General features: G+C 35.6%; 1 protein-coding gene across 1 annotated transcript in view; it reads left to right on the forward strand.

Annotated features, from left to right (window-relative positions):
- Nucleotides 1–8,443, forward strand: part of PDGFC (platelet derived growth factor C) — a 123,397-nt gene extending 114,954 nt beyond the window's left edge. The window contains exons 4-6 of the mRNA XM_007432353.4: nucleotides 2,024–2,231; nucleotides 6,516–6,733; nucleotides 7,420–8,443. Coding sequence (XP_007432415.1) covers nucleotides 2,024–2,231; nucleotides 6,516–6,733; nucleotides 7,420–7,536 — 543 coding nt within the window. The 3' untranslated portion in view covers nucleotides 7,537–8,443. The remainder of the gene's footprint in view (nucleotides 1–2,023; nucleotides 2,232–6,515; nucleotides 6,734–7,419) is intronic.
- The last annotated feature ends 10,147 nt before the right edge of the window (nucleotides 8,444–18,590 follow it).

Genomic DNA, 18,590 nt, shown 5'->3' on the forward strand with positions numbered 1-18,590 from the left:
TAATAAATTATGCACAGTTTGGGGACCTTATATTCAGTAGTATTCATATGATACTTGTGAAGAACTTTTCAGGGAGTAGGGGTTAGGTTACTGAAAACTAATTAAATGAAATATTGAAAATTTTTACCCAATTTTATGACGCTTATATTTACTTTGTCTTCTGTTACTTTTTTACCTCTTTTTTTCTTATTATTTCTTGTCTTTTTTCTTTCTTTTTCCTTTTCTCAAAGATACTTAATAGAAGTATAATTTTTAAAAAAATTGCTATATACTAAGAGATAGATAGTTCATGGCACATGGGCCAGTGTTGAACTCTGAACCCCATTTTGGCCCCCAATCTGATAACAAACCACTGAGTAATAGTGACCAATCTTGGTTTTTGTTTTTCAAAGGAACTAAAGGTAATGGGTGTGTGAGTTCAAGATTTAAGTCCTGAATCTCTCTGGGGAAATTTGAAATATTTTCTACTCCTTAGACATCCACCCCCACCACAAAAAAAAAAAAAAATGCTTATACTGCCTCATGTAGCTGGTGTAATTTTGACTACACATCCATGAATATGGGAGGATCTGTATTAGAAATAGGAGGACTGTTGAAGTTTCAAGACAGTGTGAATGTCCTACATTTGACTGTTACATAAATGGATTGATGAATGATGTCCCTGCCTTATCTTTTGACTTTTCATTAAAGGCTTCTAACATTCTATAATCTTCTATATAAAATTTCTTGGCTTTGATGATTTCCATGTATAAATAATCGAGGCAATCTTTATTTTACTATTTGTGTTCCATCTAGGCTTTCAGAGGATAGATTTTATTGCTTTCAGTGAAAGCACAAAGGTCCTGCAGGAAAAAGGTTTGCTCTGCACTGAACCCAGTTATATTTTGATAGCTTCAAATGTATGCAGGAAAATACTGTATAAATAGCAGAACAGGAAATTCCACTTGATCCAACACTAATTGTCATTTTTGGCTTCACTATAAGGCAGTTGTTAACTTAGCATATTTACATATGGGTTAGTTGCTATCCTATTCATACATAGTATTATGGCTGACATAAATTACTTGGAGTTATGTTATACTTAAATGTGTTTTCCATAGTAAAATAAATATATATGGCATTCTGGATTAAAAAATAAGAAATATTCGAATATTCAAATATTTTTTTATAAATATATGATATTAGAAGTAAAATGGCAGTGTAGTCTTTTTTTAACCATCTTTTCCCCAATTTTCCTCCAATTTTTTCCCAATTCCGGACATCAACAGTAATTACTATTTTACTTTCTGACTCCAGTCACTGTTTTTGTCTCTTTTATCAACATAACAAACTGTTTTTGTTTTCTTCCAATGAGCCTCCCACTATAACTTCAATATTTATCTCCTTGATTCTCACATTTGGATTTTGCTCTTTGCAGTTTACAAGTGACGTTTGGGAGGAAAAATGAATAGGTCCAACCTGTAGTGTTGTTTGGAATTCTGCTAGTATGCTAGATAATTGATATTAACCAGAAAACCTGCCAGTTTCTCTTCTTGTCCACTCACGACTGATACAACTCTTTCTCCAGAGAGGGTTTATAATTATCCTGATATTCTTTTACTTCTGAAATACTCTCATACATTTCTGAAATCAAGGCTGCAGTGTCTGCCATAATAGGCAGGATTTTCCACCTCCAATCCCCACTTAATAAGTTTTTGCCCAGCATTCAGCTGTCGGTCAACATTCTATGCATTGTAGAGGCATAAGATGTCAGCTTTAAAATTACCACTATACTTGGAGTTCTTTATCTAACACTAGGATGAGATCTGCATTGCCTTTGGAGGTGAGAGTGGAAGTCTTTAATTTCTGGATAACATACAGAACAGCCAGTTTCAGGTTTTTTATTACTAGTTGCTAAATAAATGTGCAGCAATTGACTCTCTGTTTTTTGCTTTTATAGAATTTTGCAGTACAGATATCTTAATACATGATCTGTAACTACAGTCATTATATAGAGATTATGATTTATTTTCTCTCACTGCAGCCTCATACAGAATCTGTCAGTCCAACAGTGTTGCCACCCTCAGCTTTACCGTTAGAATTGCTAAACAATGCTGTTGCTGCATTTAGCACCGTAGAAGAACTTATCAGGTACCTTGAGCCTGACAGATGGCAGTTAGATTTGGAAGACCTGTACAAACCAACTTGGCACCTTCTCGGAAAAGCATACATTCATGGCAGAAAATCAAGAGGTAAAGTTCCTAATTCTTTCTCTCACTTTCTCTTGATCCTTTTATTGAGCATCCAAAGCTCTTGAAAAAGCTCACCAAATCAAGCATTTTTGAAACCATGAGTTGATTGCATATGTATGTAAAGTGATTATTTTCAAGTTGTTTACTGCTTTCCGAATGTAGAGTAAGAATGTAATGGCAGCTGGCCATTCCCTAAGTTATCATCTGGGCTAATAAATGTTAGTGAATTTATTTACCAGCCCAGAAGATAACTACGTTTGTTTCAGTGTCAGCAGGCTTGGGGATCTCAGAGAAATGGAGAACTGGTGAGATGGCTACACTGTACATAATATCGAGATGCTCTCTCCTAGTCTTTTAAATTAATATTTTTTTCTTACAATATTTTTAATGTTTGCTTTTTATGGCCTATTTTTACTGTACACTGCCCACAGTTATGTATGTGAGATGGGTGACTATGAAAATGTGATAAATAAAAGAAACATGTTTATCTTCATTTCAGGGATGGTCACAACATTTTCAATGCTCTGTCACTACAATTAATAGTTATTGTCATGGTTACCCATACCTTTTAATGTCAGTGCTTTAGCCAGGAGAAAAGAGCCCTTAAGTATTTTAGAAGTGCAAAGTCCCTGTTTGTTCAAACTGCCAGCTAATAGATTTCTATCCTGACACTCCTTGTCTAACCTGTTTTGCCACTGACTTCTTTGTATGCTTTAGGATTTCAAAAATCCATGGAGTATACATGTTTTAAGCTGGAAACCTGTGGCCCTTACTCAGAAATTAACCCATATAAATCAATAGAGTAGAAGCTGAGTAGAAGCTGCTGTGGAATAAGTACAATCCAGCAGTTGTCTCTTTATACTCTTAAATGTAATTAAAAAAACAAGAGTATTCCTCTGGCTAGTAAAAGAAACTTTCTAAGAGATGGAACGTGAGGCACAGCTGCACTGACCCTTGAGGGCAGATTTGTTCCACTGTTTCTCTTCCATTTTATTCAGTCAGGATTCATGTCATTCAAGACATTAGGCAAGTACACTGTTGAATCAGTAGGGCAGATTTCATGTTAAAACCTGTCCCTTATCTGCATGCTGCACCGGAAAAAAGTTTCCTTTTGGTTGCCTTTAAAATTGGCTTTATATGTTGGGATACTGCTGCTTACTTACAGTGAAGACCTGTGAATGTCTGCTTAGAAGTAGATGTCACTCTGTTCCCAGAGGCTTGCTTCCTGGTGTGAATATAAAAATGCAGCCTTAATGCATTTGATAATTATAGTCCATGAAACAGGCAACACATACAAAGTTAAATAGTTCTGTGGAGAAACAGTTGTATTCAAATGAAATTTATAATCCCTAAACTTAAAGTACTACCCTAAATTTAAAGTATTAAAATATTACCCTAAACTTAATCCCTAAACTTAAACTATCACCAGGAACCTTCTTAAATGAAGAATGAGCTAATCTTTCCAAACTCAATTTCAGATGTCTGAAACACAGTATAAAGAAATAACTGTCATCTTAGTTGCACCTTTTTTCTAATTTCTGCTGGTGTTCTTGAGCATTTAAAAAAAGAAAAGTGTGATGTCTTTCTGATTAAAGTATTGCTGTTTGTTGAATATGACTGTTTCAGATATGTGCATGTATTTATGTAGGGAGAGACTTCGCATTCTTGCCAAATGAAGCATGGGCATTACATTCTAAAAAGACCAACTCTGACAAAATAATGGTTTTCCCATCAACAACTTCCAAAAGAAAACAATATTGAACTACATTTTTAAAAGTATTTGAATAAGACACTAAAGTAGAATTGCCACTGAATAAACATATCACAGAATTGTCACAGACATCTTAAAGGACCACCCTCAGACTGCATTACCAAGTCTGTAATGTAATAGCCTAAAGCAGAAAATGTGCCCCATTGAGATGACATGGTATTCACTGCTGACATGCAGAATTATTATAGAAATGAAAAATTCATGGTTTTTTTTTATTATTATTATTTTGTGGTACCTTTTAAAAAATCACACTGGAAGGCATAGTCCCTGGGGCTTACAAATACTGATAATTTCTTAGAAAGTACAATGTCAAATATAATATTGAAAGTTATTTGGTATATAACTTCTTAGCAATTCTTGTGTAAGCAATATAAAACGGACTGAATAGTAGATTCTGGTAAGAGTGTTACTTAACATGGTTGTGTATTCATTGTAAATACTTTAGATTTTGATGAATAATCTCTGTAAAAGTCCAACTTTTCAAATAATTGTTAAAATTAAAGGTTTCCATTCTTTAAAAAAATGGAAGAAAATATTAATGTTTTTATTTCAGTTTGATTTTTAAAAAAGCAGCTATTTGGTTTTCTTTGAAATATTATAAATGCATTATATAATACAGAGATAAGTAATTATATACTTTGTGAGAGACTCCAAGTTAATCTCTTGTATGCTTTCAAGTTAGGATGTCTGGAATTTGGTCAGATTTTAGCATCTTAGAAGGACATGGCCAAATTAAATGAGTATATCATCTCTTGCAATATATTTTAGAAGAAAATATAACTGTTCTTAATATTTCATAGTTAAAAAGCCATGCCTTTTATTTTCCTATTTCTGGATGTTAGTGGAACTCAAATATTTTTCCCAAGGTAACAGTCCTGACCTTAGGAATTAATCAGTGCCTGTTTTCGCCTTTAACTGCCACTTTTAATGTGGGAAGCAATTCTTGCCCTTTGTTATAAGATAGAAGCTTTATGTTTGAAATAAAAGCAGAATTTGTACTGGCTAATTTGATAGCCTCATCAAAATTCAACTGCATGCAGATAAGCAGAACGTTTGAATATCAGTAAAAAAGCAACTTGTTACTTCATTGACATAAAAATCATTATAAGTAATAAGCTGCATGGTATCCAAAGCAGTAGTGGGTCCCCATATTGGACTTTTGAATAGCAATTCTAATTACCTCCCTTTCTGCCAAAACCTTTCTTTTTGAAACACTGGTACACGTCCAGCAAATTTATCCTCACTAAAGTTGTTTTGTATTCCACTTGAAGAGTTTTGTTTGTAGTCTTCAAAGTTTGCGAGAACCATTTTTGTTTAAACTCAACTAGTATGAACATTTCCCTATTTGGGTTGGAATTGGTTTCCAGGTAGTAGTTCTGAATCATAAAGTTGCATTGCCATTGCAAACAATCCTGTTTTTTTTTTTAAACTTATTTGACTAGCATGTCAAACTTGATGAATGAATGAGAGCCAGTTCAAAGGGTTTTTAAATTTTCTCAAAATAATAGATTTTTCAATTGAGTTTCCTTCATAGAACTATTTAACCTTTTCTCTGGTTAAGTAAACATTTTAAAGGAATATACTGTATATACTGATACACAAAGCTAGCATTATGTCCTGGAAATTCTTAACAGCATATTATGGGTAAGACACATATCAGAAAGATAGAAAGGATAAAGGATTTTTTTTTTCACTTCAAAGACTTGTTCAAGCACTTTGTGAAACTGCTGGTCACTTTCCCATGTTAAGTTCAGTGCTGCATAAACATATATTTTGCAGTACAGTACATTTTGATGAAGCATAAAATCTAATTTGCTAATCCAGATATTTTAATATAGAATCAATAATGGAATAAAACACTGAGGTTATTGTCCTTTAATAAATTTATATTCCTAAAAAATCTAATTAAAAAGTAGAAATAAAATAGGACACAAAATGATCAATGCCACATAGAATCATGAGATTAAAACAGCTTGTTCTTTACCAGCAGCAAAGCGCTCACATTCTACTGAACGAGGAACAGGTTTTCTCCAGGAACCCACATTTTAAAGTGTGTTTTGAAACCTGATGTCCAGTTAAAATCTACAAACTTGTATATTTGCTTCTTGTAGCCTTAGGTTAGCGGAACTGAAGTCTAACATATTTGGACGACATCAGATTAGGCTATCTAAGGAAAGGGAAGGGAAAGGAACATTCATTTTTGACTGGCCATCAATAATCTTGAAGTTCTTTCTTCCCAGTATAATACCTATCCACATAAACATCAGAAGGTAAATAGATACTTACGGTCAGCCACTGACATATTAATTTTATTAGGTAGGTTCTTAACTTAGAAAAACGTTATAATTGTGTAAGCTTTATATTGAAATTCACTATTTCACTAAGCCATTGAAAAGCCTGTTGGCATGGTAGGTTCTCTTAAAAAATATTTGCATGATTCTTGTTTCTATATTATTTTTCTGAAAGGATTTGATGAACAAATTACAATAAACATTGGCTTCAAAATTGTTCAGTTGTAGATTTGAATCTTCTGAAGGAGGAAGTAAGAATGTATAGCTGTACTCCACGCAACTTCTCAGTGTCAGTACGAGAGGAATTAAAACGAACAGACACCATTTTTTGGCCACTTTGTTTGCTGGTTAAACGCTGCGGTGGAAATTGCGCCTGTTGTCAACATTCTTGCAGTGAATGCCAATGTGTCCCTACCAAAGTCACCAAAAAATATCATGAGGTATAGTATTAAAAAAAAAAAAAAGAATTGGGGCCAAGGAAAACTGTAGTAATAGATTAAGATTAACAAACTGTCATGTTTGGATGGCAGTATCTGAGATTTTATCTTACAAATAGTTTTTTGAGACAGTTTTTCTTGTCTAGCAGAAAAGCTGGGTACACAGGGGCACTTTAAGAAGAACTCCTTTATCCTTTTAACCATTGTTACTATCAGCTGCTAGTTTACTAGGGAAATAATAGGTGAATAATGAACAGAAGCAACTATAGTCATCATCTGTATTACTCACATGTGCATTTTCAGGGGCCAAGGATTTGATGGATGTCTACCCATCTTGATTTCTTTTCCCTGAACTAGGATAAGCTTTTGCTTGTAGTTTAGTTCAATATTAAGTACTAATTGGGAACTCCAGTTTATGAGGATTAGAACTTTTCAGATGTTATACTGATTTATATTTACAAGTGTTGGAACAAAGAAACAGAAGCCTGATTCTGATATGGCTTTCATAAATATTTAGTAAACAATTTGTGAGCCAAGATATATAGGGTTATGCATAAATCAAAAAGTTGCAGGATGAACATGTACCTGTCAGAGACAAATATTGATTTCTAATCATAGGAGTAGATTTTACTTAATTATTTGCTTATTTTAGTAGCATTTAAAATGACAGTTGAACTGTTCCCTTGCAGGTCCTGCAGCTGAAGCCCAGAAGTGGTGTAAGAGGATTGCATAAATCTCTGACAGATGTACCTTTGGATCATCATGAGGAATGTGACTGTGTGTGTAAAGGGAATACAGAAGGATAAAAGGAACTTCTTTCTTTACAGCACATTGAATTAGTGGCTTATTCTGTTCTGGGTTTGTGCATTAATCTCCTTCCATAATCTCAGTTGTTTCCTTTGAGAATCTTCAGTGTTCAAGATTGACGGTTCTGGGGAGATGAAGAGAGAAGAAATGAAACTGGGATTATGTATGCAATGTAACAGCACATGAAAGCCCACTAAAACTATGAGCAGAAGGCATTAATGAGGATTTTTTTCCTCCACCTTGATATAAATATATAATATCATCTCTCTTGCTCATCCTGAATTTTAAAAGATTTAAGTTTAGAAATGCTCAAAGCCTGAACTCTTCTAGTAGCCTTCCTTCAGCAGGTCAGTTACTTCTGGTTTACCGTTCTAAACATCTGGAATCTCACTTCACTTATTGCAGTAACTCCTATACGTCCTAAATTAAAGTGTTAATTGCTTACAAACTGTGTTATTCTGAGTTAAACTTTATTTTTCACTTACACATGTGAAAAAGACTGAACACTTTTCCAGGTTCCTGTCGTTTAGCAAAAGTGCATGGTCAGTATATGTGAGCAAGGAGGAAAAGATTGAAATCAATGAAGTGTCTTTATTCCTCCCACTAGTGCCTTCAAGTATCTTTTTTGTTTGTTTATATTTTTATTGTGTACATTTTTATACTCTCTTTGACGGCATAACAATTGCTTTTCTAATCTTGTTAAATATATCTATTTTTTACCAAAGGTATTTAATTTCCTTTGTATTTACAACCTAGAAAAAATTGTATTTTAGTTCTGTAAGACCTTGGAGTCAGCGTTACAGGAAGAGGATAGAAAGAATTACTGGTTGTAGAAGACAAGGAATGTAGTGGTGCATGTGCACATAGAAAGATAAAGCAAATGAAAATATCAATCTGACTTTACAATTGTATGTAAGTAGATTCATGATGCTGGGATAAGAAGAAGGAACATAATAGTTGTTTTAACCCTTTTTATAATCTAGTGCCTTGATCTAGAGAGAATGTCTGTGAGCATAGAAGCAGGCTTCAGCATGCATAAATAAGAAAATAAATACCGTTTTTTTGGATCAGAGATTACTGGCATGAATCTGATAAGCAACAGAATACTCATCAGACGATAGCTGTCAGCCCACATTGCACTGGCTTGAATGGGTAGCATATCTGCACCTGCCCGTCCACATTCTGGCGGAATTACTTCTGCAGAAATTAGTTTTTATATGTGACCTGTGATAGACTGGGAAACAGGTACCTTCATGAAAAAATCATAAATTCCACGGATAACGCAGTGTGGTCTTGCCACCAAATTATATAATGTGTTGATTAAAAATACACACATATTTATTGCTACAGGTATAAGGGTTTTTAATATTATCATTGACAGTTGCTTCCTAATAAGGACAGTGGGTTTCCAGTATTTTAATGATGTATAATATAATTTTTGAAATGTGGTTTTGCTTATGTACAGTCTATATATAAACCAGTACATTTATCCCCTTCTTAGCCAAGAAGGGAAGAAGCAGTAAAATATATTGCTTGTAAAATACTTTTAAATTGTCTAATGTGGTTTTGTGTGTGTGTGTGTGTGTGTGTGTGTGTTTCTTTTTACTGTTTGGATTTATGTAATTCACAAAATAACTGTAATTATTGAGATAGAAAGAACTCACTATCCATAACTATCCATGGAAGGTAGTTCCCATTTAATTTTTAAAAGTATGATTTTTTCCTGTGGCATATGCTATCTAGCAATCTAATCTGTTCCATTTCAGTTATTACAGAAAATATATGGACAGTTGCATGCAAATATTTAGGCAATTCTGGTTAAATTGTATGTTGCATTGAATCCCTAAATGAACACAAGTTGACACAACCTCGACATGGGACAAAGATAAATATGACATCTTTCTGCAAATTTTGATGCATTCTTGCTATTTATATACAGTTGTTTACACATTCACAATAATAAAATAGTAAATATGATGGCAGAAGCTTGGACCCTTTCAGTCAGTACTTTGTAATACCCTCTTTGGCAGAAATAATAGTGTCCCAAGTTTCCTATGGCCTGTGGCCACCTTTCTATAGCCAGCTAAATGTCTGTTAGAATTTTTTATCAGTCTTCCTTGCCAAACCTTTCTAGCTCAGAAATATTCTTCGGTTTCCTTGCATGGAGTGTACAGTGCATTCGGAAAGTATTCAGACCCCCTTCACTTTCTTCAATTTTGTTATCTTGCAGCCTGATACTACAATCATTCAAATTCATTTTTTTCTCATTAATCTACACTCAGTACCCCATAATGACAAAGTGAAAACAGAATGTTAGAAATGTCTATAAATTTATTAAAAAGGAAAAATTGAAATATCACATGTACTTAAGTATTCAGACCTTTTACTCAGTACTTTGTTGAAACACCTTTCACAGCAATTACAGCCTCGAGTCTTTTTTGGTATGACGCGACAAGCTTTGCACACCAGAAGAATTTTCTGCCATTCTTTGCAAATCCTCTCAAGCTCAATCAGGTTGGATGGGGAGCATCGGTGGACAGCCATTTCCAGGTCTCTCCAGTGATGTTCAATAGGGTTCAAGTCAGGGGTCTGGCTGGGCCACTCTAGGACATTCACAGAGGTGTCCCTAAGCCACTCCTGTGTTGTCTTAGCTGCATGCTTAGGATCATTGTCATGTTGGAAGGTGAACCTTCGGCCCAATCTGAGGTCCTGAGCGCTGTGGAACAGGTTTTCATTGATGATATCTCTCTACTTTGCTCCATTCAGCTTTCCCTCAACCCTGACCAGTCTCCCAGTCCCTGCTGCTGAAAAACACCCCCACAGCATGATGCTGCCACCACCATGCTTCACTGTTGGGATAGTATTGGGCAGGTGATGAGTGGTGCCTGGTTTCCTCCAGACATAACGTTTAGAAATGAGGCCAAACAGTTCAATCTTGGTTTCATCAGAGCAGAGAATCTTGTTCCTCACAGTCTGAGAGTCCTTCAGGTGCTTTTTTGCAAACTCCAAGTGGGCTTTCATGTGTTTTGCACTGAGGGGAGGTTTCCGTCTAGCCACTCTGCCATAAAGCCCAGGTCAGTGGAGGGCTGCAGTGATGGTTGTCCTTCTGGAACTTTGTCCCATCTCTACACAGGATCTCTGGAGCTCAGTCAGAGTGACCATCAGGTTCTTGGTCACCTCTCTTACTATGGCTCTTCTCTCCCAATTGCTCAGTTTGGCCAGGCGACCAGCTCTCGGAAGAGTCCTGGTTGTGCCAAGCTTCTTCCATTTGAGAATTATGGAGGCTGCTGTGCTTTTGGGAACCTTTGGTGTGGCAGAATTTTTTTTGTAGCCTTCCCCAGGTCTGTGCCTTGCAGTAATCCTGTCTCTGAGCTCTGCAGGCAGTTCCTTTGACCTCATGGCTTTTACTCTGCTACAGTATGCATTGTCAGCTGTGAGGCCTTCTATAGAGAGGTGTGTGCCTTTCCAAATCATGTCCAATCAAGATGTAGAAACAGCTCAGCAACAGTCAAGAGAAATGGGAGGCACCTGAGCTAAATTTCAAGTGTTGTTGCAAAGGGTCTAAATATTTAAGCCAATGTGATATTTCAGTTTTTTCTTTTTAATAAATTTACAGACATTTCTAAAATTCTGTTTTCACTTTGTCATTATGGAGTACTGAGTGTAGATTAATGAGAAAAAAATGAATTTGAATGATTGTAGTATCAGGCTGCAACATAACAAAATTGAAAAAAGTGAAGGGGGTCTGAATACTTTCTGAATGGACTGTATGTGTGAGATCTTTCCACAGATTTTCAATAACATTTAAATCTGAAGATCCTTCCAAAACTTTTAGCTTTCTTAGAAATCTTCTAATGGAGATACGTTAAGTATCATTTTCTTGCTAAAATATCCAAATTCTTTTAGCTTTAATTTCTTCACTGACTCAGGGACATTAGCTTTTAATATATGGTCATATTCAGTCAAATCCATTCTCTCACCCACAAAGTTTCCTGTGCCATTGACTGCCACACATACCCAAGGCAAAATACAGCCACTCCATGCTTAACAGTTGGCAAAGTGTTCTTGAAATGCTTCTTCTTATTTTCCTCCAAATTTATCTTGTGTAGTTGTGGCTGAACAGTGCATCAGTCCATAAAGCACTTTGTTCCAAAATGTGTCAGGCTTATCTTGCTTTAGATAATGACCTTCGTTACTTGGTGAGACAGAAGTCTTACTCCTAATATCTCTTCCATGTGATCCTTGTTGTATAAGCAATACTGTACTGTTCTAGATAGCTGCTGTTTCTTTTTTTTCCCCAATAATTAAGATTTTAAAAAGAACAATAAAAGATAATGCAAAAAAAAGGAAAAAATGCAAAAAAAAAAAAAACCCCTTTTAAGAAAGCGACATTCCACCCTCATCATAAGTAATAAACAATTTCATAATTTCTTCACCCCTCTTAATTAAGAAATATAAAACTCTTCATCCCATAAGCCATCTCTTAGTAATAAACAAATCCAATAAGTAACATCTTCTCCTTATCCAATTGTCAGCAAAAAGTCCAAACGCAGCTCTAAAATATTAAAATTAATTAACAAAACTAAACCCCAACTTATCACACCTCAACTCTTAACTGTAAACAAAACCTCATTTAAAAGGCATAAAAAAGTATAAGCAAACCAAACTTGAAGTTTAACATAACAGAAAGAGTAGATAGCTACTATTTCTTGACAGTCTTTCTCACAACTGAAATTGTTAGCTGGAAGCCAGAATATTTGTTCACCTCTGATACTGCATTCATCTGGTAAATTGTACAATTATTAACTTCTTTAGGCCTTATTTACAAGTTATTAAAAAATCCCACATTAAATCAGCTGGGTGTCTAAACCTCTGCACTTGCCAATGTATTCACTGTTTTCTTATTTTGAAACTGTAAGCAACTACATATAAATAGTATATATTTAAATGTACAGAAAAATGTTGTGTTTAACTTTGCATTGCGTACTGTGCTTCTCACTTTGGGGATTTCATTGAAACATAAGATTTGACCAGGGTATCTAAATGTTTGCATGCGGTTGTATTGGCTTACCATGGAATGGCACACATGGAAGGCCCATTTCAGTCCAGATACATGAAGTGTCACATGCAGCCTACTGCCATCACTTGCCACCCACCTTCCCTCCACCCTTAGTAGACAAGTCAAAAATGTTGCCACATTTTCTTGCATTTGCTGTGTATTAGAGAGAAGTTAAGGAAAGAAATGAGTGTCTTGACCCTTGCAGAGGAGGATTAAGGAGAAAAATAAATGAGCTTTAAAACCCTTGAAATTCCTCAAAAACACATCATAGCCCTTCCCACTTTTAGAATGTGGAAGTAAAAAAGCCTGTTTTTGCAACTGAGCTAATAGGACTTGTAAACTTTCACTATTGAGCCCACCTCCCACCCTAGAAGAACAAAATATTTGATGGATGACTTAAATCTTCATACAGATGTTTTATGTCAAATTTGCATAAAAGAAGTTCAGGATTTTTGTTCATTATACCTTAATATGACAAACTCATATTACTTAATAGTGATCAACCTGAGCTCAACTCCTGTTTACTTGATGGACAGGTTTTCAAGACAACATGGTTGTAATTTGGCATTGTGTTTTGACTTCCTTGTCTTATCATACAGTTTTGAAATTTCCTGGTGGACCCCTTCTAAGTACTAACAAAGCCTAGTCCTGCAAACTTCTGAACCCTAAGAAAGTCATTTGGGTATTATCACTTACTGAATCATTTTATTGTTTCACAGACTGTTATTGATGAAAGCCAGTTTGGTGCAGTGGTTAAGGCAACAGGCTAGAAACCGGAAGACCGTGAGTTATAGTCCTGCTTAGAAAGCCAGCTGGGTGACCTTGAGCCAGTCCCTCTCAGCCCTAGGAAACAGGCAATAGCAAGCCACTTCTGAAAATCTTGCCAGGAAAACTGCAGCAACTAGTCCAGGCAGTTGCCAGGAGTTAAAAAACTGACTCAAAGGAACACACACACAAAATTACAATTTTTTTCAGAAAGAGAAGCACTTCAGTTATATATACTCTCTTTCAAAATATATGCAGTAAATCTTAATGTCTTTATAACCGTAATTCCCTACAGAAGCCAGTTCAGGTTGTACTGTTGAAATCAGTTTTCCTTCCCCTCATACCTTTTATTTATTTTACACATGTATCTGTCTCACAATCCATTTAAATATTAATTTCTTTGCTCCCAAATGTAGGCAGTTTATATTAAACAAAGATGTAATAGATCCAGAGTTTCTTGGTGCTGATTATACAACTGAATCATATCTGTCCAATCAGGATTTCCTACCACCTATCATCTCTTAGGCCACACAATTCAGGTAGATCCTATTACTCTTAAAACATTCTGAGGAATTTAGGAGGCCTTATAAGAGAACAAGAAATGTGTCATGAGTCAGGAAATGTTCAAACATGCAACACACAACGGATAATTTCTGATCCCCTCCCCCCTTATTTGGATTTAAGCAACCACAGGAGCATTTTTCAGCCATTCAAATCTCTTTAAGTCAAGCAGTGGCCAGGCTAAGGCATTTCAACCACCTCTGCTTGTTTCCCCCAATGATCCACCTTCCTGCAGCTTTTGTGATAAGCAAGCAATAAAACACTGCCTTTTGTGGTTTCTGCTTCTGATAAAGTCTACCTAGTTATAGACGTAGCTCTTTATATAACCCCTCTCCATTCTTCAAGCTGACTAGGGGCGTTAATCATGCATAGCTGGCAGTCTCTTAGGCTGGGAGGATGTTATGCTTCTGCAGAACATGATCCCTCAAAGCAGACAATCTCTTCCCCTCTGGATTAGGACCCACAGTAGACTCCATCTACCTTTGGTGGTCTTATCCTGGCCCACCTTTAAGCACTTCAGTGATCTTGGGCCACCTGGAACAAATGAGCTTTCAGCAGCTCCAAAGCTGCTTACCCCTCATCAGCCATCCTTTCTCCTCACTGCAAGTCTTAGCTAACTCTTCTTTTCTTGCCAGCATATCAGCCCATATTAGCTTCCTGTTCCTTTCTTTTCAGAACAGCTATGAGAAAACATAAAAACTCTTACTTCTTTCAGGTTAGTTTATCATGGTACTAGAGCAGAATATTTCTATGGGTGATCATGTGCCAAGATGACAATGTTCAGCTGCTGCATTATGTCACAAGATGGAAAAAAGTGTCAGAAGCGTTTCATCTCTGTACATTTGGATTCTCTCCAGTATTTCTAGATGCCTGGCATATATATCAATATTATGTATGTGCTTTTTAAAAAATATGCTTTAAAAAAAATGAAATAAAGGTGAGGCTGAAGCAGTTTATTTGTTACCACCCTGTCAGCATGAAACAGAGTTGCAGTCTGTATGCAAGCCAAATTTTCTAAAAATACTGCTATGCTATTCTTTTACTTGCTGATAAAACTGCTACACTACTTCTTTACTTCCTAGAGGGTAAAGGTATTGTTTCTTGCAGTAACAATAAAAAAATAAACTCGTAGCATTTTTAAGGCTAACACATTTATTATCATATAAAGTTTCACAGATCACAGACCATTGGATGGGTGATTCATAGTGGCCATGGCTGCTAAAAATATTTATGTCTGTCTACAATTGTAGTTTATCAGAATTTAGCATTCACTCAGTTAAATCTAAATGCACAATAAAAATTGAGACTGAAAAGTGGTTTTCAGGAAAAATAAAAAGTGCTATTGCCAAATGAAGTGATCTTTTGGGATTAGGATTTATTGTTTCTGCATTTGTTGTTCCAGTAACCTGTGATCAATAATTTAATAATTCTAATGTTCAAAAGGAGGAGTGCTGCTATGAATTATTTGGATTTCAACAAATACATTTATAACATAATTGCAAGTGATGCTTAGGAGTGTATAGGACATCATACTCTGTGTGTTTTTAATACAGTTCTTTTGACTGCATTGGTTTGACTGTAAAAAGGCAAACTATATTCCAAAATTGCTTCTAAAATTCTTCTAGAGATGTTAGGCTCATCTATACATTCTGGTAGCTATGACACAAAGTTACCCCACTAACACTTTGCTGCAGACAGGATATGTTTCAGTAAATCTGTAAGTGAACAGCAGCTGACATTACTTCTAGATAGTACAAAGTTAAACACAGCATCTTTCTGCAAATTTGAATGCATTGTTATTTATGTGCAGGTGTCCTCACAATGGCATCCCTTTACATTTTATATTACAACTATGGAGATATGTATATTAAGGTTTCCTCATTGTTCAGGGTATTGAAAGAAATAATTATACTACTTTATTTTATGAAAGAGGAAATGTTTCTCTACAGAAGTACAGTCGTGTGAAAAAGAAAACACCCTCTTTGAATTCTATGGTTTTACGTATCAGGACATAATAAAAATCATCTGGTACTTAGCAGTTCCCAAAAGTAGGTAAATACAACCTCAGATGAACAACAACACATGACATATTACACCATGTCATCATTTATTTTACAAAAAAAAAGCCAAAACGGAGAAGCCATGTGTGAAAAACTAAGCACACCTTATGATTCAATAGCTTATAGAACCACCTTTAGCAGCAATAACTTGAAGTCATAATTTTCTGTATGACTCTATCAGTCTCTCACATCATTGTGGAGGAATTTTGGCCCACTTTTCTTTACAACATTGCTTCAGTTCATTGAGGTTTGCGGGCATTTATTTATGCACAGCTCTCTTGGGGTCCTGACACAGCATTTCAATCAGGTTGAGTTCTGGACTTTGACTGGGCCATTGCAACACTCGATTCTTTTCTTTTTCAGCCATTCTGTTGTAGATTTGCTAGTGTGCTTGGGATCATTTCCTGTCACATGACCCAATGTCAGCCAAGCTTTAGCTGTCAGACAGATGGCCTCACTTTTGACTCTAGAATACTTTGGTATACAGAGGAGTTCATGGTCAACTCAATGACTGCAAGGTGCCCAAGTCCTGTGGCTGCAAAACAAGCCCAAATCATCACCCCTCCACCGCCATGCTTGATGTTTGGTATGAGATGTTTGTGCTAATATACTGTGTTTGGTTTTCACCAAATGTGGCGCTGTGCATTATGGCCAAACATCTCCACTTTGGTCTCATCTGTCCAAAGGACAGTGTTCCAGAACTCTTGCAATTTATTCAGATGCAACTTTGCAAATCTAAGTCATGCTGCCATGTTCTTTTTAGACAGAAGAGGCTTTCTCCTGGCAACCCTTCCAAACAAACCATACTTGTTCAGTCTTGTTCTAATTGTACTGTCATTAACATTTAACATCCTAACTGAGGCCTGTAGAGACTGAGATGTCACTCTTGGATTTTTTGCAATTTCTCTGGGCATTGCACAGTCTGACCTTGGGGTGAATTTGCTGGGACGTCCACTCCTGGGAAGATCAGCAAATGTCTTGAATGTTTTCCACTTGTGAATCATCTTCCTCATTGTAGAATGATGGACTTTAAATTGTTTGGAAATGGCCTTATAACCCTTCCCAGATTGATGGGCAGCAACAATTGCTTCTCTAAGATCATTGCTGATGTCTTTACTCTTTGGCATTGTGTTAACACACACCTCAACACTCAAGACCAACAAACTCCTAAAACGTCGGCTTTTATAGAGGTAGTCACACTTGCTGATGATCAGTTGATCAAGGACATTTGATTAGCAGCACCTGGCTGCTACTTAGCCTCTTCATACCTATGGAAGCAGGAAGGGTGTACTTAGTTTTTCACACATGGCTTCTCCATTTTGGCTTTCTTTTTGTAAAATAAATGATGACATGGTGTAATATGTCATGTGTTGGTGTTCATCTGAGGTTGTATTTATCTACTTTTGAGAACTGCTAAGGACCAGATTATTTTTATTATGTCCTGATATGTAAAACCATAGAGCTCAAAGAGGTGTACTTTCTTTTTCATACGACTGTATAATAGTTGGAGACATATAGTTTGAATCAATTTTTTTAAGTAAAAATTTTGAGTGTTTAGTTGCCTTTAGTTTGTGATTTCATAGCTGCTGAATTTTCTTTAGTTTTATTTGTAGTGTTCTTCTGATGGTTGTATTGGCTTGGTTAATAGTAACTCTAGAGTTAAAACTTGCAGTTAAAAATGTGAGTACAGAATTCCACTTGATAGCAAGGAACTGTGTCTAGAAAAATAATTTTATGTGACATCACATCTTTGATTTTCAACCAGGCACAATGCTTATATTAGAAAGTTTCAGTTGCACATTGGTATATAGACAGTATATGATCAGTCTTGACTTGCAGTTGGGTTGTTACATCCTCTCTATTTTTACTGGTCTCACTAGCATAAGCACAACTGGGATATAGTTTACTGAAATCTATCATTAGTTTTTCTTAAAATTAAATGAAAGTACTTAATGTAAGCTGTGCTTTCAAGATATTATACAGTATATACATGATTTATGGGTCTGTGATTCCTTGAAAATGCAATGGTCACAATGAAAAATACTAAATAGTTATTTAAGCTCTCACATTTTATATATTTCAATATTGCTAAAATGGCACTACCTATTCCATTCAGGAACATACTGGGAAGGGAGGGGGAATGGTTCCATAAAAACAACTGCAGATAAACTCTCTTGTAAGAGTGCATCCCACCACACCAGTTAAAGATTAAACCAAGCTTCTAGGAGATATCAAATTATGGAATACATCATTTTTAAAAGGCCCAGTAAAACACCTGCAATTGCCAGAAATATGTAGCAATAATTTTCCACTATCACTACTGTAAGAAAACCTCCCAAAATTATCTCTACAAATTCATTGCTTATAAAATTAATTGAGAGTTAATGTTGGAAAACTGTTTTACGCTTAATTTTTCTGAATACATATATCATTTGTATATATAAGATAGCTGGATATTACAAATAGGATTTGATAATTTATCACTGAGGAAAAGTATAATAATAAAAAACTCATACTCTGTTGTGGAAGAGAGATAATCTTGTGACCTCCACATATCTTGGGGTGCAGTTCTTTGTTGTCAGCCATGTTGCCTGTGGCTAATGGAAAT

This window comes from Python bivittatus, unplaced genomic scaffold (genome assembly GCF_059951505.1).
Source record: "Python bivittatus isolate LINGU-HERP-01145 unplaced genomic scaffold, Pbiv_v1 ctg000070_np1212, whole genome shotgun sequence".
Classification (NCBI taxonomy): Eukaryota; Metazoa; Chordata; class Lepidosauria; order Squamata; family Pythonidae; genus Python; species Python bivittatus.